Source organism: Nyctereutes procyonoides, unplaced genomic scaffold (genome assembly GCF_905146905.1).
Source record: "Nyctereutes procyonoides isolate TBG_1078 unplaced genomic scaffold, NYPRO_anot_genome, whole genome shotgun sequence".
Classification (NCBI taxonomy): domain Eukaryota; kingdom Metazoa; phylum Chordata; class Mammalia; order Carnivora; family Canidae; genus Nyctereutes; species Nyctereutes procyonoides.
Genome location: NW_026575044.1, coordinates 50,515,336 through 50,540,674, shown reverse-complemented (window position 1 = coordinate 50,540,674; position 25,339 = coordinate 50,515,336). Strand labels below are relative to the sequence as shown.

Sequence of the window (25,339 nt, the reverse complement as noted above, 5' to 3'; positions counted from 1 at the left end):
CCTCCTACAGGCAAATGTCTTATGCGGCATATTATCATTTGTGGAGAACCACTGATGTGTTACCTTGTGCTGCTATGTAACTTATTTTTCTGTAGACTTTTGATCACATCTGTACACATGTATATTCCCCTCCCTACATTTTACTATGAAACATTTCAGACACACAACCTGAAATAATTTTTTGGTGGATACTTGAATACCCATCTAGATTTTGCCATTACCATTTTACCGTACTTTAAAAAAAGGTCACATATCTCTCTAGCTACCTTATTTTTGATGCATTTCAAAGAAATGGAGATACCAGTTCACTTCCTCCTAAATACTTCAGCACACAGATCTTTGTCTAGACATCAATATTTGTTCACGATATTTTTTGTTGAAGTAAAATTTAAGTCCAAAGAAACAAATCTTGACTGTACATTTGCTGTTTTGACACACGTGAATACCTGTGTACCCCAAACTCCTATCAAGCTGTTATGCACAGATTTTCAACTTCTTGCAGTTGTGCTGCTGTTTGGAAGGAAGGCTGTAAGAGCGCGCTGGCTCCTGTCCAGATGGCACAACACCTGACCAGCAAGCAGTATAGCCTGCTGCATTGAGGCCTGTCCTGGGGGTGAGCCCAGGCTCTCATCACAGAGGAACTGCCATGTCACCACTGGTGAAAATGTGGCACAGAGACTATCTTTGTGCATTTAAAAGTTAAAAATCTGGGAATTCCTGGGTGGCTCAGAGGTTTAGCGCCTGCCATTGGCTCAGGGCGTGATCCTGGAGTCCGGGATTGAGTCCCGCATCGGGCTCCCTGCATGGAGCCTGCTTCTCCCTCTGCCTGTGTCTCTGCGTTTCTCTGTGTCTCTCATGAATAAATAGATAAATAAAATCTTTAAAAAAAATAAATAAAAGTTAAAAAGTGAAAAACTTTAAGTGTCTATCAGACTTTGTGTGTATGTTTAGAAACGTGAGGAGGTTGGTTAGGAGTCCAACTTGGAAGGAAATTTCTTACTCTTGTCCTTTTCACATTCCGCATAATTTATCTTAAAATGTTTCTTGTGATTACAAAGCAAATTAAAACAATAACAACAACCCTGTTTTTGCTACTCTTTGCTGTTACTGATATACATAAACCAGAGTATTCCCAAACACCTTCCCCCAGCAGGAAGGAACCAGATGTTGAGCCCCAGTGAAAGGCTCAATGTCATCTGTGAGCACTGAGTTTCAATTCTGTTTTTATGAAAATGGCCACACAGATCTTATAAGTAAATGTGATCCATGTGACCATCTAAAATCTCTCTCTAATAAAATGCTACTTTGGTTTGATGTATTTATTCTAGTAAAATAGGACTATGGCTTGGTATTTAGTGCAAACTGAATTTGGGCCTGCTACTACAACTTTGGAAACTGGACTTGGTCTCTAAAATAGGCCCCATGGTGCACTCCTTGGCATCAACTGAGCCTCCGTAAGGAGCATGGGCCAGGCTAACGGTGACACGCAGGGCTCCTCACTGCTGCTGACCCCTCCTCACTACTGGGGCCCCACACAGGACACTGTTTGACAAGGGTTCTAAGAAATAATTGGGGAACTATAGCTCTAAGGCAGCAAAAACATTATTATTATTTATTATTATAATTCAGAGGCTTGATTTTCACAGCCTTCAGAATGAATCTAACTATATCTAGGGAATGGAAAACAGCAGAAAGTAGTGTAACGTGCTGGAAGGGACAGGACTTGCAGCCCCATCTCAGCATCCTCTCTTTGTAGGAAGCCTGAGGATTCACTGAGGTGATGTATGAGAACCCACCAGGATCCTCCACTCAAGGGAGTCGTTTTCTGAAAGATTTAAAAATTTTGCTTACACATGTGAGATATAGGGGGGAAAATGCCTATTGGTCTCTGATTCTGATTCCTGGCACAGAGCTTCTGAAACCCTTGTAAATTCCTAGGTGGGAAGAGCACTAGGGGAATCTTTTGTTCTAATATTTTGTCTTTGACTGCCATTCCTTACACCAAGCTCCTAAATAAATCCCTTGTACCTTCCTGTGTGATAGGAGTGTCTCTTATTTTAATGAGGTGACTCTGGGTGGGCTCCTGGATGGGCCTGGTCACTGCAAGGACCAGATCATGATTAGAAGCTTAGAACTTTCAGCTCCACTCCACCCCATCCTCCAGAAAAGGGAGTGGGGCTGGAGTTAAGGACAGACAGATCATGCCTACTGATGAAGCCTCCACAAGCTCTTTGGAGAGCTTCCAGGTTGGTGAACACATGCACGACCAGGAGGCTGACACAGCTCAACTCCACGGGGACAGAAGCTCCTGTGCTCGAGACCTTCCTCGACCTTGCCCACATCTCTTCATGTGGCTGCTTCTCGGTATCCTTTATCATTTCCTTTAATAAGCCAGTAAATGTAAGTGTCCCTGAGTTCTGTGAGTTGTCAACAGTGGGACAGAAGCTGTAGAAAACCTGCAGACCTACTGCTTGAGACTGGCTTCTGAAGTGGAGGCAATCTTGTGGGATTGAGCCCTTAGCCTGTGGCATCGGACATGGTCTCCAGGTAGACCCCCAGAATTGTGTTAAATTGGAGGACACCCAGCTGGTGTGATAGAGAGTTGCTTGGTGTGGGAAAACACCTGACACATCTGGGGTCAGAAGTGCTGTATGGTCGTAGGTGAGCGTAGACACGGAAGCATCTGTGTTAAGCCAGCCCTCTTAAAAATTCCATCTCAGGGCAGGTTTCCAAATGGGTGTGGAAGAAATGGATATAACCAGGGGCTGACGGGCTTATTCTGAGATATGTGGCCTACCTACTTTACCCTGCCACTAAATTTATTCTTCATACCTAAACAAACTGGACTGTACTGCCCATAAACAGAACATTTTTGATTCTTCAGACCAAGAAAAGTAATCTGACAATAAATTTGGCTAGAAATGAAGATCAAAATGAGATCTTCATTTACATGCACCCAGGTGGTTGATTATATACTTAATGAATTCAATGGTATATAGTAACATTCACGTTTTAAAATACAGTTTCTTTGATTTTAAAATGACCTGGAAAGAAAACAACTTTGAAGTTGAGACATCATTTTTGCTAATAATTTCCCAATTGTCCCTAAAGCTTAGATTCAAGGACTTGGGAGCCATGAGAACCTAATAGTGCTGGAGAGTAAATGATAGCAATGTGGTCATCAAGACTCCTGACAGATGGTCAAAGGCAGACAGGGACGCAGCAGAAAAAACACTGTACCTTTCTCGAGACTCTTTTCTTTCTTCTGGCACATTCCCTCTCCTTGAGAGCATTCTAAAGCCAATTATTCAAACCGAAGCACTGTTAGAAGTGCTTATCCTGTAAACAACTGTACAAAGCCTAAGAACCTACTCTGTGAGCAGTAGGGTTTCAAGTTACATTAAGCAAAGTCTGATTTTATAAATCTGTTCTAAAGATCCAATTTTCTCTGATTTTCTTTCTCCCAAAATAGCTGTTTCCATGGCTACATAATCACTTATTATTAGGACTTAAAGGAAATGCATTTTGGGGGATAATGTGGTAGAGACTGTCTTTTAATTTTCACAGTGGGAACTGGGCAATTCTGGATAAAATATAATCGCTGGTTATTTGCACAGGCACTCCTTTTTACTCAAATTACAATACTTAACGCTCAGTTACAGCCCTTGGCCAGGGTGGTCGGTCCTGGCTGGCCCACCTCGCCGCACCCTCTGCTGTGGTGGTGACCCTTGGCTGAGCCCGCGGGCCCCAGGGACAGCAGGTAAGGCCGTGGCCACATGCAGGCTGCCGGCCTTTAGCAAAACTGATCTGTTTCCTCTGGGATCAGGCCTGCAGATTTCAGCGTGGGCCTGCCTTCAGGATCCAGGGATGAGAAGAGCAGACAAGGAAAGCAAAGTTGAAATGCCCAGAGGGCGGGAACAGAAGAGCTGGTCCTCACAGTGCCTTTGCCTCAATAGTGGTTTTCCAGAGAGACTCAGAACAAATTCCCCTTTTCTTGAAGTAGCCTGAGCAAGTTTCCACTCCTCGCATGCCAAATATCATAATAAAGGTCACCACAGCTTGTTTTTCATTTTTATACCATGGGTGCTTTATAATTTGGGGGCTTCCATTTGTTTGTACATGTTTGCAGAACTAGAGTGGCATGCATTTGTGATTGATGGAGGCCTTATGAAAAGCAAAAGCAGGCCTTGTAAATGCATGTATAGACTTTCACCTGTGGTTGACAAGAGGACCCCCGGCTCAGTGAGGAGACTGCCCCCCTGGCCGATCTTGACGAGTGTTCCCATTGTTTTTCCTGCCCTGAATCCCTCCCTCCTCCATAATCTTTTTTTTTTTTTTTAGATTGAGATATAATTCACATAACATATTTCACAAAACATAAAATTCACCAACCCTGTGATTTTTGGTATAGTCTGTACTATCCTGTTCCAGAATATTCCCATTATCCCCTAAAAAATCCTACACCCATTAGCAGTCACTCTCCATTTCCCCTGACCCCCAGGCCCCTGGCAATTAGTAATCTATTTTCCATTTCTGTGGATTTGCTGATCCTGGACGTTTCATAAAAACTGGATCATATGATAGGTGGCCTTTTGTGTCTGGCTTCTTTCACTTATTATAATGTTTTTAAGGTACATTTATGTGGTAGCATGAATCAGAGCTTCATTCCTTTTTATACCAAATAATATTCCATTTGTGTTGGATCCTGTTTTGTGTATCCACTCATCATTTGATGGACATTTGGGTTGTTTGCACTCTTTGGCTCTTGTAAATAATGCTGCCATGAACATTCATGTACGAGATTTTGTGTGGATGTATGTTTTTAATTCTCTTGAGTAAATATCCAGGAGTGGAACTCCCAGGTACCTCTGTAAGCTTTTAAGGAACTGCCAGATGTTCCCAGGCTCTTCATCAGCAGTTCTGCTTTAACAGAATTTCAGCATCACTGAGAAGCACCTCTTCCCCAAAATATTCCCCTGATTTCTGCCATGGAAGAAATTACTTTAATGGAGCTTAGAATTATTCCCTTCATAATAAGCATTAAGGTTCAAAATGCAAAACCATGGAGCAAGGTAACATAGTGACTTAAATTCACACCAAGATGTAAATCAGGTCTTTTCTCAGGGCAATTTTGATGGGAGGAAAAAAGAAAATGAAATGTGTCAGAGCACTGGGGACCTACAAGGGGGAAGGAGGAGGCCACAGAGCCTGAATCTGGGGTAGGGTGTGCACTTTTAAAGGGACTTTTATCAGTACCATAGTGAATACCAGGCTCCTGTTTTGCTAGAATTAGCATTTATTTCAAATAGCACCTACGGAGCACTGACTTCATGAAAGAACATTCACCTGAACATTTAAGAAGGAATAAGACATATTTCCTGAGGAATTAAAAATCGAGTGTGTTGGACAAGATGGCCTGAGTATCATGGTCTTAGGGCTTTCCTCTGAGATCATGTTCCTTCATTGGTTTGATGCTGAAACCTCCTTTCTTTTATTGGAGGGATGGTGATGGCTGATGGAGGCAGCTTCTATTTCTTTAACATCTAATTTGGCAACATACACCTTGGTAGCCCTGTGTTAGTCTAACAACTGTTACTGAAATAGCCTTTGTTTTTTAGATCCCTCGACTCCATCTCAAAATCTGAGTTTAGAGGAAAAACAACAGTTATTAAGAGACTAAGATTATTGATCCAACTCGATTCCCACATGTATTAAAATGGATAAAGAAAGCAATGCTGTAGAAGCTAGGATTGACCTAGACAGTGAGGTCTAGGCGGGGAACTGCTTTCTGTGATTCTGCTGGGCCCAGAGTTAAGAAAGTATAACTGAAGCTCTGGTGTCTCATTCCTTCCAAGTCTGGGAGGGAGTCTTGACCTCACACATGAGGTAGCTTGTACCCATGGCTGTCAGTAACCTGAGAGGATGGAAACAAAGGAATGCCAGACGGCTCTGTGCCGTCTATTTTTGTGGGAAACTATGATCTTACGTGCCTTAGTTTACCTCTCTGGACCTCAGCTTCCACACTGGCGACATAACAGCATGAGTTCATCTAGGGGTCACAGGCACTACTCTGAGGACTTTGGAGATATGCTTATTTAATCCTCTGAGAACCGTATGAGAATGGGACCCATAACTGACCTCATGAGTTTGCCCAGACTCTCCCATGACTGTTGGTGGCAGAGCCGAGATCTGAATCCTAACTGCCTGTTGCCAAGGCTCATACCACTTCTTTTTCAAACATTTATATTTGCATATTCTATGTTAAATTAAGAGTGGTGCTAGATTCTTCTTAAGAAGGAGAAATTCCTAATTCGACACTGAGTAGCACTGTGACGCTCCCTCATGACGTCCCTGCTCAAGAAATACTGGGAAAGGACAATAAAGCACGTATTCACATCAACATTTAAAGATGTCAATGTAGGGATCCCTGGGTGGCTCAGAGGTTTAGCATCTGCCCTCAGCCCAGGGCCTGATCCTGGAGTCTGGGGATGGAGTCCTGCATCGGGCTCCCTGTAGGGAGCCTGCTTCTCCCTCTGCCTGTGTCTCTCATGAATAAATAAATAAAATATTTTAAAATTAAAAATAATAAATTCACTTACATTGACATCTTTATTTTTAAAAATTTTTTTAAATTTATTTATTCATGAAAGACACAGAGAGAGGGGCAGAGACATAGGCAAAGGGAGAAGCAGGCTCTCTGCGGGGGAACATGATGTGAGACTCAATAATCCCAGGACCCTGGGGTCATGTCCTGAGCCGAAGGCAGACACTTAACCACTGAGCCACCCAGGCGTCCCAATGTAAGTGAATTTAATATTATTATGAGCTGTGCTTGAAATTTCCATTGCTAGCATTTAACTTAGGATATTCTTTCAATCTCTACAGCACCACTGGGACATTGAAATAACTGAGATGATATGTTCGAGAAAGAGCTAGTGAGAGCCAGAAAGAAAGATGAAGGCCCTTTGGGAAGTGGTGTGCCTCCTGAGACCTTCCCAAGGTGCATCTGAGCTCCCCTGGGAAGCTCGCCCCACTCCACATCCAAATCTAAACCTGCCTGGCTCTTGTGGAAGCAAGTATGCGTACCAAACGACACGAGACACGAGGGTAATGACCGTAATAGATTCACAAATGTAAATTACAGGGCATGCTAATTTAAAAAGGGAATATTGATATCAGGTAAGCCTTGAAGGAATGGTTAAGCATGGCAGGAAATGAGAAATTTTAAATACTTTTCTAGTTTATGAAAATTTTTAAGTAGTAAATAGTTTCTTTCGCATATACGGTGGAGGGCCATTAATGCTTTTGGTGCTCATTTCAGGGTGTATGCAGCAGGTGGGTGCTGTCTCTGTTACACTAGCCTGGTCACACCAAAACCGCTTGCTAGACATACCTGCTGCAGACCAGACGCTTGTGGACCAAATGCTCATGGACCGGGGGGAGGATGAGCCAGTTTTTGCTCATCATCCTAAGGAGGTTAAGTGAATCTTCTTAATATCATCAATCCTCCCTCATCTCAACCCTGAGATCCTCTCCCCTGTTCTGAAGGACCCCGTCTCCACCTACTTCTCAGATGCAGTTTTAGGTTTCTCCCCCTCCTGAAACCAACCTCTGAGGGTTGAACTTCCTTTTCCAGGACCCTCTCCTCTGTATATCCTGCCAGTCTCAATTCTGAACTCCTACAACCAGCCGTCTGCTTCATCTCTCCCCTTGGGTATCCCTGTAGGTGTTTCAAACTTAACTTCTCCAAATCGGAGCTTGATATTGTCCCCTGTCCTCCCCTACACAATATCTCCCAGGGTCCTCCCTCTCAATGAATGGCACTGTGACCTTCTCTGTTGTCCTACTTGATCCCCACTTTCTTCCACCTCTGGTATTCCAATTCACTGCCTAATTGTGCCCCTTTGGGTCCCAGGCTCACCTCCATGGCTGCCATCTGACCTGGGCCATCCCACTAGGGCCCTGGTTCCCTTCTTTTAATTCTCCACATGGCAGCCAGATGACCCTGACAATTTTACTCATTGAGCTGACAGTCATTCACTGCATTTGGAAGAAAATATAAGATCCCTGGCAGGACCTTTGGTGCTCAGGAGGGCCTGGCCCCATTGACTTCTCTCTTCTGTTTATGGCCACTCTTCCATTACCCAGCTGGCTTCCTGTCACTGCTGGGGACACATCCAGCACGCCCTCCTCAGGCCCTTGCCCTTGGTTTCTCTCAGGGGCTGTCACAAGACATAGGTGCCTGAACTCCTCTGGATGAGAAAGGGCTGGGTGGCCATGCTACCCTCTCCTTGAAATCAGTATTCTCAGTGTAGCTCCACCAGCGGGTTCCAAATATTGGGAATTCCCAGACATGGGAATGCTTATGGAATCTCTTCTGCAGGGATGAATTTTTACAGTTTATAGACTTAAAACGTACTCACTTCTTGCTGCCTCAAGAGATCTATAAAAAAACCTTAAATATAGTTTTTATCATCAAAATAGCAAGCATATCTAGAAGTTCTTGATTAACGTTTTTCTTGGGCCCACCTTATCTGAGAGTTATAGAATGAATTGAAAACAGCAAAAGAAAATAGGAAAATGAGCATTTCAGGGAAAAATCATGAGCCAGCCAAAGCACCAGAGTCCTTTCCTTATTTCATATTTCTCTTCATTACATTTTTTTCATCAAAGCTTTACTTATTATATTAATTACTATCTACTTTTAAGGTTCTGGTCTACTTCTAACATTATAGGATGATAACTTATTACTTTAAGTAAGAGATTGGGTTCAATTGCTGATGTTGATAATATTTAAAATTTAATATGGGGGCCTTGCTCCAAAGTCAAAATATAATAATGAATATCTAAAAACATTCTAATTTATGGATATGCCTGTAATTTTATGGAAAGCAAAAAAAAAAAAATGGAACAGGAAACAATGATCATGCTAAAATGAATACACCCGCTTCTGGTTCTTCAAAACACTGAATCCTATTGGATTTTTAGTTTTTTGCCTATGAAACACGTGATATTTTAAAAGTTGGTTTCTGTAGTAAGATGTCAAAGCTTTGTTCCTTGCATTCAAGTGACTTCAGTGACCCTGGGAAGGCAGCATAACTGTGGGTGCAAGGGTAGCTTCAGAGAGGTCAGGCCTCGCTTAGAAGCTGACTTACTATTGTGCGCAGTCAATCAGCTGGTACTCGTTGGATCTCTCAAAGCACGCCTTCACGCCTTCATCATCCCAGAGCTTCTTCACATGGTCGAAGAACTCCTAAAATTTGAAAAGAGTTAGAAATAAGAAAGCACATGTTATAATCTTTTAAAAAGTTAAAAGTATAAAGAAATTGCCAAAAAACATTTGCAGGTAGCACATGAGTTGTTTTCCCTGTAGGAGTCGACTTCACAGTAAAACGCACAGGACTTGAGATCAGCAGAATGAAAAATGGATGCACCTGTGTTATCATCGCTGAATTCAATTTGTCAAACACTCTTGTCATTCCAGAAAGTTCTCCCAAATGAAAATTACAAGTCAAAGATAATTTTGTGGCATTTATCAACTATATATACAACTGCTATTTTAACAATAATTTTATTTTTTTAGATTTTATTTATTCATGAGAGACAGAGAGAGAGAGAGAGACAGAGACAGAGACAGAGACACAGACAGAGGGAGAAACAGGCTCCATGCAGGGAGCCTGATGTGGGACTTGATCCTGGGACTCCAGGATCACGCTCTGGGTTAAAGGCAGGCGCTAAACTGCTGAGCCATCCAGGCGCCCTTAACAATAATTTTAAAGCTCTTAGTATGCAATCACCTGCCTAGTGGTACTGCCCCTTCAGCAATGAAAATCATGCAGATTACAATGGTAAATTCTGTTTTAGCTATTGTCTTTTAAAGTTTCTGTGAGCCATGATTATGAATAGCCATGATTGAGCAGATGGGTTCAGTTTGGCCCAGAAGCATTAGGTACATCAGAAAGAAATTTTTAGGGCAGCCCCGGTGGCTCAGCAGTTTAGTGCCGCCTTCGGCCTGGAGTGTGATCCTGGAGGCCCAGGATGAAGTCCCATGCTGGGCTCCCTGCATGGAGTCTGCTTGTGTCTCTGCCTCTCTCTTTCTCTCTCTCTCTCTCTCTCTCTCTCTCTCTCTGTCATCCATGAATAAATAAATAAAATCTTTTTTAAAAAAGGTAACCTTTAAAATTTCTCTCTTTGGGGAATACTAATTCGCTTTTTTTTTTTTTGACATTTTTTAAAACTACAAGTGACATGTGAACAGTGATTTTTGGTTCCCTCAAACCCATGCCGGTGCAGAGCTCAATTTCATCCATTATGGCAGGCAGCACCCTCCAAACCAAGCCCTTGCCTTCTCTCAAAGTAAGAGCTGCCTTTATGAATTCGTATTTCCAAAATTACCCAAATTAAATTAACAGTGCTATGGAAGCAAATGACAACACATCAGTTGCTAAATATAAAAGAAGTTATGTAAATTTTCAGAAACCTGTTCATTAGAGTATTTCTATCCCTTCCCACATCAATCATCTGCCTGACAGCAGCCTCAGGAAATACCCATTCCCATCTCTGATCTGCACCAAAGGGTCTGGGGCTTCCAACACTGATGTTCACCATGGCTGCCATGCTCCCTAAGAATCAGCAGCAATTTTTTGGAGAAAAAAAAAAAGGGGGCTGGTTCTTTTCTTGAAGCTTCACAATTCCATACAAGGGTGGATCTGAGTACTGTGGGGCCCTCTTTGAAAAAAGAAAAATAAAATCATGAGTACACAATTAGGCACAAAGCCTTAGAAGGGACAGTGGGAGCAAGGCGCCCAGAGTGTAGCTTCATGAGGTTCCAACATCCTAGCATCACGGAAAATCCTTAAAGGCCCGCCATGTCCTGCACCATGTCGGTATGGCTCCCCATGTCACCCATTGTCATCAACAAATCCAAATTACCACAGCTGACAGTGAAGGAAACTCTCGATATGAGGGAGAGTAGCTGAACCTCCCAGTTTTTGTCCTGCTAAATTTATGGTTCCTTTTTTTTTTTTTTTTTAGATTTATGGTTCCTTCTGGAATCTCCCATTGCTGCTCTTGTCACTCCAGTACGAGAGTTTTTATAGGCTTCCTTAAAATTTTTTTTCTCTTAAGAGCCATATGAATACACACACACACACCCCAAATAAGAAATACTATTTTCTACTGTCAAGATGGTCTTGAAAGACAGTGATAACCTCTGTGTCACGGTGATATTTGGAGTCGAGCCCCATCTCTCTCCCTTCCTGCAAACCCTCAGTGTAGTAGTTTCTTGCATAAAGTTCCTTCCTGTCTTTACCAGGTGTCAGAGTCATTTTTTTCCTTCAGCAGTCTGAGCTGAAGCCTCTGAGACAGAATTAGAGAGGAGGGCTTGCATCAAGAGCCAAGGTGCATGATTCCGGGGTCTGTGTTGATAGCCATAGTAAAAAGGAATCGTGGGCACTGTGTTTTTAAAGCAGATGCTTTGGCCAACACCAAAGGAGCACACAAGCAGCAACAATCTCTGCTTTGGCTTTGTGGCTGGTGAACAAAGATGGTGGACCTAGTTAGGTCCCCAGGACTCCCCATGTTTACTTTTTAAGGGGTTCTAAACACCTCATGGAAAACTTCAGAGCTGCCACTGCTGGTGCTTCTGCCTTTTATTAGGGAAAATTTCAAACTTACAAAAGTAGAGAGAATTCCCCAGGCCACTCATTACTCAGCTCCACGTTTATCAACACACAGCCTATTCTCTCTCTCCGCCTCTCTCTTTTTTTAATAACTCATGCCTTTCCCCACATTTATTATTTTGTGGCAAATCTCTTATATCATTTTATTTCATCGTTATTTCTAAAAGATAAAGGCTCTTAAAAATCACAGCCCCCATACCACCATCTCAACAAGAAAAATAACAACAAATAAAGAAATGATTCTGTAAAATCATTAACTATTCAGTTAGTCAATGCAGCCTCTGCAGCTGTACTTAACCAGTTGTCCAGACCAGCCTAGAATTCTCAAGCATTTGGTAAACCAACTGGGAGATAAAGATGAGGAGTAATTTTGGTATGCCTCCATTAGCAACTAAGATGAATAATATTAAATAAAACTAATTTCAGTGTAGTGTGTGTGTGTGTGTGCGTGTGTGTGTGCCTGAAAAAAAGGATGATTTACAGAGAAATGTAACTTGCTTTTGAAAAGTGAGATATGTAGAAATTGACAGTATGAAAAGAAAATGACATTTCTTAGTTTTTTTCTGTATTACTGAACAAGAATTGCCCTCTGATCTTAATGTGTTTAGCAAATGAAATACGTAAACATTTCATTTGTTACTCTTATTTAAAGGGCTTTGACATAGGGAACGCCGGGGTGGCTCAGTGCCTTTGGCTCAGACAGATCATGACCCTGGGGTCCTGGGATTGGCCAGATTTGGGCTCCCTGCCCCAGTCAGACTCCCTTCCTGCCCCACGGGGAATGTGCTTCTCCCTTCCCCATGCCTGCCTGGCACTTTGCCTACCTGTGCACCTGTGCACTCTCTCTCTCTCTCTCTGTCATATAAATAAATAAAATCTAAAAAAGAGAGAAAAAAATAGTTTTGACATAGCATAACCTATAAATTTACCAAGTAACTGAGCTGTACAGTTATTACACATCGTGTATTAACTCAAATTAAAAAATAATAATAAAAAGAGAGTTTGAGTTGTGTTATAGAAAGTAAAAATTATAATATCAAATTTAAACTTACTTTTAAAAAGGCAAGGCTTTAACATATTTGTAGGATCATTCTGATTCAATCAAAATTTAAATTAAAATAATAAATAAATGCAACTATCTAACTCCTCCTTTCGTGTTACATTTCCTCTGCCATCTACATCTCCCTTTCCACATGAAGTACAAAGCTAACCTGGGATTCTCAGATGCATAAGTTTTTTCTTTTTCTTTTAAATTCCTCATAACTGCTCTACAATGGAAATCATACAATAGGAAGTGTTAAGAATACAATATCCCTGCTGATACAACTTTTCGGTTATATTTTTCATTTTTTGAAAGGCTTTATTTATTAATTTGAAAGGGAGAGCAAGAGAGAGCTTGAGGAGGAGGGAAGAGCAAGGGAGAAGGAGAAGCAGGCTCCTCGCTGAGCAGGGAGCTTGACGTGGGGCTCAATCTCAGAACCCTGAGGTCAAGACCTGAGCTGAAGGCAGACGCTTAACCCACTGATCCACCCAGGTGCCCCTTTTCACTTTTGAAATAAGAACGAAAAGCATATTTCTTGTCTCCTGAAGGGAATGTTGGGCAGTGGTTTGGAGCCAACGCTCTTGATATACACGCAGGTCTTGGAAAGAACTGCTTTCACACATGGTGCAGGTGCAAATTCTCACTAGGTTGAGTGTAAAAACATTCTTCCTCATGCTCATTACCCGATATTCCTCCTAAGGTGGCTTATGGAAAATACCTAAAATTTTAGTAACAGGAATACTTTTTTTTTGCATTTCTTAAGCAAGTGCTTTTTATATTTTATTGTTATTTTTTAATCTTTGGAGCCCTGTGGCTCTTCTACTGTTTTTATTCACATCACTGAGTTGACTGCAGGCAAGCTGACAGGTCCCGTTTTGGAGTCAGTTCTCCTGTGTGTGTGTAGGGCATGGCCTACACTCTGGGTGCTAATTTTACTTCGGGTTCCATAGAACTTATCTTCTGTTCCTAATCTCGTTCTCCTGTATTTTCAGTTATTTTATTACTTTGTATTATAACTTTGTGAGCAGCAATAAATCCTTTTTGGAATAAACTGAAGCATAAATAAATGTTTGATAGAACTTTTTTTTGTTAAAGATTTTATTTATTTACTCATGAGAGACTCACAGAGAGACAGGCAGAGACACAGGCAGAGGGAGAAGCAGGCTCTACACAGGGAGCCCAATGGTGGGACTCGATCCCAGGACCCTGGGATCACACCCTAAGCCAAAGGCAGATGCTCAACCACTGAGCCACCCAGATGCCCCACTGACGGAACTTTTTATGGGAACGTCATGGATAACGTCTCCACCACCACAATCAAATGCACCTTAGAAACAGATAGTTTCAGGTCAGAAGGCATTTATTTACATGGCATTTTCTAAAGCTCAAGTCTAGGTCTGAACATTTAAAATACGCACACTCAATTTTATCCCTTGGATAACAGAATGATCGAATAGGTTTTTGTCATTTGTTTTTTCAAATATCTGGTGGATATTGAGTCTGTGTGGAAATTGTCATGCCATCTTGTGATTCCTAATCTCTGTCCATCCTTGAATCTGATTTCATACAGAATGTCTAAAATTCTATTTAGAAACAACTTTCAGAAACTATATCAAAAACAAAACAAAACTCGTGTGTGTGTGTCTCTCATAAATAAATAAAATCTTAAAAAAAACTCCAAACATTAAAATCATTAGCTACCAACCTCTCCCATGTCTTCCCTATGACCACCCCAGTCTACAACCTCAAGTAACCACATATAAGAAGAGGTCACACCTAGCATTGTGTGTTCCTTGCAGTGTCTTAAGGGCCTTATGTACAAGGTCTCATCTGAGACAACCCTGCCTTGTAGGCGATTCAATTCCCACTTGACTGATGACGAGTATAATTAAAGATACTTTATAGTTGCTCAAGCTCTCCTGGCTAGGACGTGGTCAAACCTGGCTTTAAGAGCATGCTCTGAGGCCGCTACCTGCCTCCTCCTCTGCTGAATGGCTGGCTGCTTCCTGAGCCTGGGAGGCCAGGGAAGACAAAGGCAAATTTACAATATACCCCACACTCATCTATTTTTTCTCCTTTAGGACAGCCCACTTGGACTATTCTTAGAATCTTTTTTTTTTTTTTACGATTTTATTTATTTATTCATGAGAGACACAGAGAGAGGCAGAGACACAGGCAGAGAAGTCCCAGACCAAGATCATGCTCTGAGCTAAAGGCAGACATTCAACTGTTGAGCCCCCAGGCATCCCTCTAAGAATCATTTTTAACAGCTTTTGAGGTATACTATATATACCATAAAATTCACCCATTTATTCATACAGTCGTGCCACCGCCAACACAACTGAGTTTTAGAATACCTCCATTATCTCCTTACCCATCTTTGAAGCCAAGCCGGGCCCCCATCCTGGTCTCAGACACAGTTATCTAACTTCTGTCCTTACAGTTTTGCCTTTTCCAGAAATTTCATATAAATGAAATCACCTTGTCTTTTGCGTGTCTTTTTTGAAATAGAGTGAATTTTTGAGATTCATCCATTTCGTTATGTATATTAGCAGTCTGTTCTTTAAAAATTGCTGAGTTCTACTCTGTTTATGAATATACCATGTTTTGTTTATTCATTCACCAGTTGATGGACATTTGGGTTACTTCCAGTTCTTAACTGTCGTGAAAACTGCTGTTGGGGATATCTGTGAACGAGACTGGGTTGTTTCCACCCAGGAGAGGAATTGCTGGATTATATGGTTTAACTTTTTTTGTTTTTTAAAGATTGTATTTATTTATTCATGACAGACACACAGAGAAAGAGAGAGAGGGAGAGAGAGAGAGGCAGAGACACAGGCAGAGGGAGAAGCAGGCTCCATGCAGGGAGCCCGATGTGGGACTCGATCCGGGGACCCCAGGATCACACTCCGGGCCGAAGGCAGCGCTAAACCGCTGGACCACTGGGGCTGCCCTATATGGTTTAACTTTAAAAAAACCTGCTGCACTGTTTTCCAAAGTGGCTATTCCCTTTTACATTGTCAAGAGATCACTGTCTAGGGGTTCTTGTTGCACCACATCCTCTTCAATACTTGGTTTATCAGTTATTTTAATTTGAATTACTCTGGTAGATGTGTAGTGGCATCTAATTATCATTTCAGTTTGCATTTCCCTAATGACCAATGATTTTGAACATCTTTCGATGTGATTCTTGGCTACTTGCATATCTTCTTTTTAAGTCTGCTCAAATATTTTGCCCATTTTTTAAAAATTGGGTAGTATGTCTTGTTACTATTATTTCTTTTATGAGAATAAGACATTTAAAAAAATATCTGGATTTAAGTCCTTTGTCAGTTACAGGTTTTGCAAATATTTTCTCCCAAACTGCTGCTTGGATTTTAATTTTTGTGAGCATCCTTTTTTTTAAAAAAAAAAAGATTTTATTCTCTCTCTCTCTCTCTGTGACTATCATAAATAAATAAAAATTAAAAAAAAAGATTTTATTTATTGATTTGAGAGAGACACAGAGAGAGTGAGAGAGCAAGCACGAGTCGGGGGAGGGACAGGGAAAAAGAGAGAGAAGCAGACACCCCGCTGAACAGAGAGCCAGCCCCAGGCCACTCGGGTCCCAGGATCCTGAGATTGGGACCTGAGCTGAAGGCAGATGTTTAACCCATTCAGCCACACAGGTACCCCCTGAGTGATAATTATGCAAAGTTTTAAATTTTGAAGATGTCCAATTAATCAATTTTATCTTTTTAGCATTTTATCTTTTTAACATTTATGCCTTTTTTGTGTTCTAAGAAATCTTGGCTTATCCCAAAGTAAAAAAAAAATTCCCCCAAGTTTTCTTCTGAAAGTCTTACAGTTACGGCTTTTACATTTAGGTCTATGATTCATTTAAGTTCCTTTTTGAGTATGGTGTGAGGAAAGGGTCATGTTTCATTTTTTTCCATATGGATAGCCAGCTTCTCCAGCCTATTTATTGCAAAGACTACCCTTCCCCACCAAATTACCAAATTACCTTGGTACCTTTGTTGAGTTCTGTTCCACTGATCTATAGGTCTACTCTTCTTCTTCTTTTTTTTTTTTTAGGTCTACTCTTCTGTCAACAACACACAATTTGGTTTCTGTGGCCTTGTAGTAAGTCTTAAACTTAGTAAGTCTTAAAATTAGGGTTAAATCCTCCAACTTGGCTTTTCTTTTTCAATGTCATTTTGGCTGTTTTGGGTTTTTCTGCATTTCCACATACATTTTAGAATTAGCTTGTCAATTCCTATAAAAAAGCCTGTTGGTATTTTGATTGAGACTGCATTGAATCTATAGCTCACTGAAGGGAGAGGTGCCATTCTAATAATAATGAGTGTTCTAATCCATGAACATGGTGTGTTTATCTACGTCTCATTTAAATGCTCTCAATAACATTTTATAGTTTACTGTGCATATATCTTTCATATCATTTGTTAATTTTTTTCTTCTGTAGATTTCTTGGGTGTTATTGTAAATGTACAGGTCTTTAAAATTTCGTTTTTGGATTTTTGTCATTGCTAGTACATAGGAATACAGTTGATGTCTGTACTTGATCTTGTATCCTGCAACCTTGTTACTTTCACCTGTTAGTTCTAGAAACTTTAAAGTGTGGCTGTGGACAGAAACTGCCACATTGCTCTGGCCTCTCCCTCTCTCTCTTCCTAAAGCATGACCCACAAGGCCTGGGGCAGAATCAGAATTCTGTGGTTTCAAGTACAGAGCACTGAGCCAAGGGGACTCACTGCCCTCTGTGGCCAGCTTTCATGGCTTCTGCTGCTTTTAAACACTTAAAAAGATTTTTTAAAAAAATTTATTCATTAGAGGCACAGAGAGAGAGAGGCAGAGACACAGGCAGAGGGAGAAGCAGACTCCATGCAGGGAGCCCGACGTGGGACTCGATCCCGGGTTTCTAGGATCACGCCCTGAGCTGAAGGCAGGCGCTCAACCGCTGAGGCACCCAGGTGTCTCAACACTTTTTTTTCCAAATAAAAAGCTATACTAAGATTTGTCTAGTGCTCCTATGTTTTATTTCCAAATTATAATGTCATAAAACAACTGTGGTCAGTATAGTTTTAATTACTCAGGTCCATGAACCATAACAGAGAATTAAATAAATCGACCTTATAGTGATGAGAACATGATTTTCCTCAAGTATTTTTCTTCCATAATCTCTTTCTTAATTTTTTAGCTTTTGCTTTACCCTTCACAATACTCCCACTCTTATGCCTAAGAATCTCTCTGTAAAATCTTAATTCTCTGAGAAAATTGTGCATTTGGAGAATACCTAGGAGACTCACCAGAGAAACTTATTTGTGTGGGAGCAGAAATAAAATAATTAGGTATTTTCATTAGGAATAAGAGACTCAAAGAATCACGACTTTAGTCCTTGCTTCCAGACAATTCTCTATCAAGTTTTCTGACAAAAGTTCTCCCTGGAACATCAGGCATGAATTATATAACACTTTAAGGTATTATTCTTGGTCTTCTTAGTCAGTCAGAATCCTTTCTGTTTCATGTGCTGAGAGGCAAAATGAAGTGAGGAACCCTCCTTTTTGAGAAGAACTTAGATTTGAAGGAAATATCTTTAAAAGTGCACTTGCTATATTCCTACTGGCAACAATTATAGAATTAGATACACATTTCTTTGGGAAAATTTTAGTGTAAAACATACCAAAGGTGTCTGATGAGGGATCAGAAAATATTTATGGCTTGAGCACAGATTTTTATATTTGAGTGCCTGGGTTCAAATCATAGTGCCGAGACTCAGTTTCTTCCTCTGCACCACAGGGACATGACAGTCTTCTGGGCAGGGGCTGGCCAGGACAGATCAGTACCTGGGGAACAGGTGGAGGCAGGGGGATGAGGAGGTACATTGTGTGAGGGGTGAGGGCAGGAAGGAGACAAAGAAAGAGTGGCTGGCCAAACCAGAAGTGGGATGGGGCGACATGCGGGGGGCGAGTCCTGACTCAGGACAGTCAGGAAGTCAAGAGTGTGATGACCGACAGGGTGAAGTGCTGCGAGCGTTGAGCATCCAGGAGAGTCCTTTGGCTTTGGGCACAGGAAGATACCCAGAAAGTGGTGCTGGAATTTTGGTAAAAATGTGGCAAGCCCTGCAGGATTTCAATAGCCAAAAGAGAAACACATGGTGAAGAAACAGAAGTCACGGGTAGGCTCTGAAACTGAGTTCTAGAAACATCTACAGCTCACTTGATGTTGGGTGTGGAAAAGAGAGGGCACATGATTTCGGAGAGTCAGGAGAGGGATGAGCTCCGATGACCAGCAAAAGGCAGGTTACCTATCATGTGGCTGTGCAGGGAACCAACAATGTGGGCAGCCCTTAACTTCCCACCAAGTGTGTCTGATTCCTGGACTTGCCCTAGGCCTTCAGAACCTTCAGGAAAGTCCCCCCCACAACGTGGCTTGTCTAGATTCATGCACCTAACAGCTGGGGAGGGAGTGAGGCTGGCTGAGTAGATCTGTGGCAGATTACTAGAAGGAAGGGAAGGAAAGGGGGCAGAATAATTCTAGAAGAACGTGTGCTCCGACATGGAAAACCGGCCTGTGTGGCTGGGTGTCGTGAACTGGGCGTCTGTGCAGGGAGAGGGTGCAACGACCTCCCAGGGCCACCCGCTGTCCTCTGCAGCGGCAACAGGGTGCAGCCAGGAGCCAGGACCCTGGCACTAGCTGACGCCGTCCTTGGTGGGAAAGAACAAAATCACACAGTTTTGCTCCATGAAACGTGGGGCCCAAAGAGCCTTCTTAGCAAACGCCCAAGAGCCTTCTTAGCAAACAGCCTCCAGAACATTCGCCACCTCGCACTACATCAGAGGCATGAGGTGACTCAAATCTCTGTGTAGACACAAAAGAAAGGATTTCCAAGGCAACCTGCTCACTGGGCCCTTTGCGATTTTGCAGCGGCTGCAAATTGGACAACAAATGACTGATATAAAAGGGAAAGAAAACGGTCCCAAACCCCCAACAGCCTGCAATTCTATATTCGTGCACATGTGCAAGACCATCTTTCCGAGTTTTTCCACTTTGGGGACTCTCTGATTTTAAGTTTTGTATTTTCCCTCTTTATTTTGTAAGCAGCAGTTTCATTGCATTACGAAGCCTATACCATACAATTCATCCCTTTAAAGTTGTACAGTTCAATGATTTTCAATGGTTTTCCAAGTATATTCACTGAGTTGTGCAGCCATCTCCACAATCACTTTTGGAACGTGACCCCTCCAAAGACGTCCCCTACTCTCAGCAGTCACCCCCCAGCGGCCTCCCTCTTAGCCTCTGGCAACCACCAATCTATTTCTGTCTCCTTGGATTTGCCTATCCTGGACACTTCATATAATTGGAATCATATAAGATGTAACCTTTTGTGTCTGGCTTTTTTTACTCGGCATGATGTTTTCAGGTGCATTCGTGTCATAGCGTGACTCGGTGCTCCTTTCTTTTTCATTGCCAAATAATATTCCACTGTGTGCTGGATCATGTGTTGTGTATCCACTCATTATTTGGCAGACATTTGGGTTGTTTGCATTCTTTGGCTCTTGCGAGTAATGCTGCCACAAATATCCGTATACGAGTTTTTGTGTGGAGCTGTGTTAATTCTCCTGGGCACATACTTAGGAATGGGCCTCCTTTCTTTCTGGAGGGAAACGTCTGATACCATTTACTAGTATACCAAGAGTTACTAGTTGGATTTCTGATTCCACATATTTGTTTAATTCTTCTCAGCATCTCAAAACCTGACTAAAAACTCACTTATGTGTCCTCATGGACACAGACAGTGTGGCAGATATTACAAAATGGTCGATCTGGTCCAGCTTTTGAATGTAGTTCAGGTTTAAATTTGAACACAGACAGACCTGGCATTCTTGAATTCCTGACAACTGCAAAACAGTAGGAAGCCTCGAAGATGACCAAGGGCCCAGCTCCTCCTGCTGGGCCAGACCCACCCATCTGCACTTGTGCTCCAGGGTCATGCAGTCATCTCCTGAGCTCACGTGGGGCCATGCTGTGTGGAAATGGGAGGCAGCATGGAAGAGGCAGGGTCGGTCCTTTTCCTTTGGAGCTTACAGTGACCAAGTGAGTGTCTGGAAGGAGAGGTGTCTGGGGCAGGGGGAGTGATTATTCCTCCCACACCCTCCACACATGGACTCACTCAAATAATAGAGTTCATTCATGAACTCAGCAGATATCTGGAGAGCCTGGGATGGGTAAGATTTGTGAGAGCAAGAAGAATAAACAAAGTTAAAAAAAAAAAAAAAGAAAGAAAGAAAAGAAAAAAAGCACCCGGTGGGCATGAAAGGGGGATTTCTTGTGCTGGTGATGATTAAGCTCATGACCTCCCTGCTGTTGGATTCGGTGGTGGGTTCTTGGTCTCGTTTTCCCTGGCCTATCAGAAGCAGCACCTAACACAGCTGACGACTGCCTCTGCACTCCAGGCCTCCAAGACGTCTCCCTTTCTCCTGACTTCCCTCCTATCCCGTGATCACTCTTGCTTGGTGTTCTTTGCCCGGTTCCTTCTCCCTTCCCAACTTCCTAGCACTGGACAGGCTCATGGATCCTCTTGGGTCTTCTTCTCTGTCGAAACTCACTTACTTCGCAGTTTCTTCCATCTTGTGGCTTCAATACCATGAATGTACTAGTGAGTCTCACACTGATGTCTCCAGCTGGGACCTCTCCTCTGAGTTCTACACTCGCACATCCACAGCCTGCCTGATATCAACACTTGAATTCTGACAGGCAACTGCAACTCAGGAAGCCCAGATGGGGAGGCCTAATTTCCCCCTACAATGTGCTCTACTTGAAGTCTTCCTCAATCAATGGCAATGCCACAATCCACTTGCTCAGTCCAGAACCCCTGGCGTCATTCTTGACCCCCCCTCTCATCTCCTTGGCTGTACCCTCGTAATACACCCAGATTCCTATCATGTCTTAGACCTGCACTGCTGCATTCTTAGTGGAAGGTGTCATCCAGGACTGGGAGATATTGCCACAGAATCCCAACTGGCCTGTTTTCACCCTTTCTTTTTCTTTCTCTCTCTCTCTTTTTTAAAGATTTTACTTATTTGACAGAGAGAGCACAAGTGGCAGAGGGAGAGGGGGAAGGAGAAGCAGGCCCCCTGCAGAGCAGGGAGCCCAAGGTGGGACTCCATCCCTGGACCCTGGAATCATGACCTGAGCTGAAGGCAGATGCTCAACTGACTGAGCCACCCAGGCGCCCCTGTTTTCACCCTTTCTTACCACAATCTATTCAACTCTGGAGCCATGGATTATTTGAGAACGTAAGTCAGATCACATTTCAACTGGGTTCAAAACAATCCCATGCTAACAACTCAGTGTCCACAGATGGATGAACAAAATGTGGTACAGGCACACAATGGAATTATTCAGGCTTAAAACGGAAGGAAATCCTGCAGTATGTCACAACATGGCTGAACCCTGAGGGAATTATGCTCGGTGAAATAAACCAGACACAGAAGGACAAATGGTGTACAAGTCCACTTCTGCAAAGCCCCTGGAGTAGTGAAATTCATGGAGAAGAAAGTAGAATAATGGCTGCCAGCAGGTGGGGTGAGGGGAATGAGGAGTCACTGTGTAATGGGGACAGAACTTCAGTTTGGGAAGATGACAAAGCTCTGGTATGGATGGCAGCGACGGTCGGACAACAGTGTGAATGTACTTAATACAACAGAAATCGTACCCTTAAAAATGGCTAACATGGTAAATTCTAAATTCTATGTTTTGTAAATTTTACCACAATAAAAAAAGCGTTTATGAAGAAAACCAAACCAAATTAAACCAACTCAGTGCTTCCCACCTCAGAGTAAAATCCGAAGTCCCCACATTGTCCGACTCCCTTTCTGACCTCACCTCCCTGACCCTCTTCTCCAGACACGCAGGCCCGGCTGCCCCTGGGGGAGGCCTGGTATGCTGCCTCCTCAGGCCTCTGCCCCAACACCATGGGGTCCTAACGACACGGTATAAAACAGCTGCTCTGCCCCCCAGCGTCCTGTGTGCTCGCCTACTCGGTGGCTGTGGTTTTATCTGCCCCACCAGAGTGTCAGCTCCATGAGGGTCCCCTCTCCTGTCTCTGCTGTCTCCACAGCACCTGGAGTTGTGCAGAACTCCATGGCTATTTTTGGAATCTGTGAATGGCTGGGAAGTCACTGGGGGTTTGGATCAAGAGAACTCCAGAGCTCTGCTTGACGAATGTGAATCCAGGCATGACAGGGATGTTGATCACAGTGATAAGCCACTATCTACAGCAAGACAAGGTGACTTGCCAAGGGGGAGAGGAGTGAGAAAGCAGGGAAGGATGACAAGGACAGGACCTCAGAAATCCCCTAGATTTGGAGGATTAGAGGCCTGGAGGAAGAGGAGAGCCAGGAGAAGAAACTAAATGTACAGAAAAAATGAAAACCAAGACATACACATGGGGGCAAGGCTGCTAGCAAAGGGGAAATTCAACTGGATTATCAAGGTTGAAGTGAAAAACTATGCGTAAAAGGGAGGTAGAAAGATGGCTTCCTTCCAATCGGCTGAGTTATTCCAATAAGAACTGAAAACAATTTCCAAGGAATCCCACAAACAGAATGGTTCTAGTTCTTACTCCTCAATGAACCTTTTAGGGCCAAAAGATAAAATGAGTGAGCAGCAAGAGGATTTTAGGAGGAAGTACAAAAGAAAGATGGTTTTCATTTTATCAGTTTTTTTTCCTACCTTGACTCTATCAAGAAAATGAGATTTTTCTTGGCAAATGGAATAAATTAAGGCGTCTAACAGATTATAGGAAGAAGAAATATTTTTGAAATAATTTTTATCCTAAATCCACCTTTCTTCCCACCACAAGAAAAATGTCCCTCAACTTTCAGGGACATAGGTAACCAAGTTCATATTTGAGAAAGCTTTGAAAAAATAAAAAAAATAAACACTATATAAGATGGCTAAGCATCACACCGATCACTGCTGCACCTGTTCTAAGGACCAGCCTGTCAGTTACTCCTTGTGAGTAACTCTGAATTGATGGGAACCTGGTTTGTGTCTACAAGTGGGTTTTGTAATTTGACGTTTACAGGCCTGTATGTCCTGAATACATTACAGAGAATTCATGTAACTGATAGCGTAGTGACGCACTGCACGCCAAAGAGCTTCCTTTTCTATGAGGATAGAGAGCTGAGCCTCCCACCCAGCAGCCCTGCCTCACTGCAGCACACCCAGCAAGTCCAAGGCTGCCCAGCCCTTTCCTGGCCCAGCTGTGATGTCAGGTTGTTGTTAGTACAGTCCACTGTTTGCCCTGAGGATTCTAGCCCCTCCTCCAGCCCCCTCCCCAGCCCCCCCAACCCCCCTCCCTGGCCCTGGCCTTGTAATTTGTCAAGGTCAAGTTCTACCCAGGCCTGTGGCTTGAGGGACACTCTACTGAGGCAGTTGCCTTTCTCCTTCCTTTAGCTTCTGCCAGGATTTATGTCTCTTCTTACTAAATGTTGTTTCTGCATGGCAGTAAATTGCCCCCTGCCACTTACACACCTCCCTAGAACGTCCAGCAAGAGCCCTTTATTCCATACTTGTAAAATTCCTAATTATGACCAGCAATGTTCAGGGATAACAAACAACCAATGTGTATAGTTATTCCGTCCATTTATACAACTCCATACAGCCGGTCACACAACCCTCACACAATTCCTAAATACTGGGCCTCACCACAAGGGTTGGTAAGACCCTTGCTGTTTGCCATTTTATACATCCATCCTTCCATCCATCCATTTATTCATCTGTCCAACCATCCATCTATCTAGCCATCTACCTATTATCTGTCTATATTGTATGTTTGCGTTTGAAATAAATATATGGAGATAAGGGTATATATAAATATGTAGTTGTCGTTTTTAAAAAAGATTTTATTTATTTACTTAGAGAGAGTGAGCAGGGGGAAGGGCAAAGGAGAGGGAGAGAGAGAATCTCAAGCAGACTCCCTGCTGAACACATAGCCGGACGTGGGGCTTGATCTCATTACCGGAGCCAAAATCAAAGAGTCACACACTTAACCAACTGAGCCACCCGGGTGCTCCTATAGTTGTCATTTTTAAGGTTGTTGGTCCACAGGGGGAAAATCAGAACATGGGATATTAGATTCAACTTACAAAATAAAACCAACAACAATAATAATAATGCAGTAATGGCACTTTGGTTTCATGGCCTGTGAACAGGAGAGAGAGAGGGGCCTGTGAAAAGGAAAGGAAGGGGACCAAGGAAACAGACACATATTGGGGACAGAAAGCACGAAGTGAAGAGGAGGGGAGGATGGGGAGAGGACAAGAGGTAACGAGAAAGACTTGGGGACTGGAAGACAGGGGTTCACACACACCTGGCAGCATGGAGACAGTGGGACATTTTGTAAATCATGTCATTTTCAGACGTTGCTACTAAAACTTTCAAGCCAGTTCTTAAAAAAGCCACAAGCAGGGCAGCCCCGGGTGGCCCAGCGGTTTAGTGCCGCCTTCAGCCCAGGGCGTGATCCTGGAGTCCTGGGATCGAGTCCCATGTCAGGCTTCCTCTATGGAGCCTGCTTCTCCCTCTACCTGTCTCTCTCTCTCTCTCTCTGTCA

The 25,339-nt window shown here is 42.8% G+C and overlaps 1 protein-coding gene across 1 annotated transcript in view; it reads right to left on the bottom strand.

The window, feature by feature from the left end:
• GNAL (G protein subunit alpha L) overlaps nt 1-25,339 on the bottom strand; it is a 142,638-nt gene that overhangs the window by 33,285 nt on the left and 84,014 nt on the right. Inside the window, 1 exon segment of the mRNA XM_055323572.1 lies at nt 9,156-9,253. Coding sequence (XP_055179547.1) covers nt 9,156-9,253 — 98 coding nt within the window.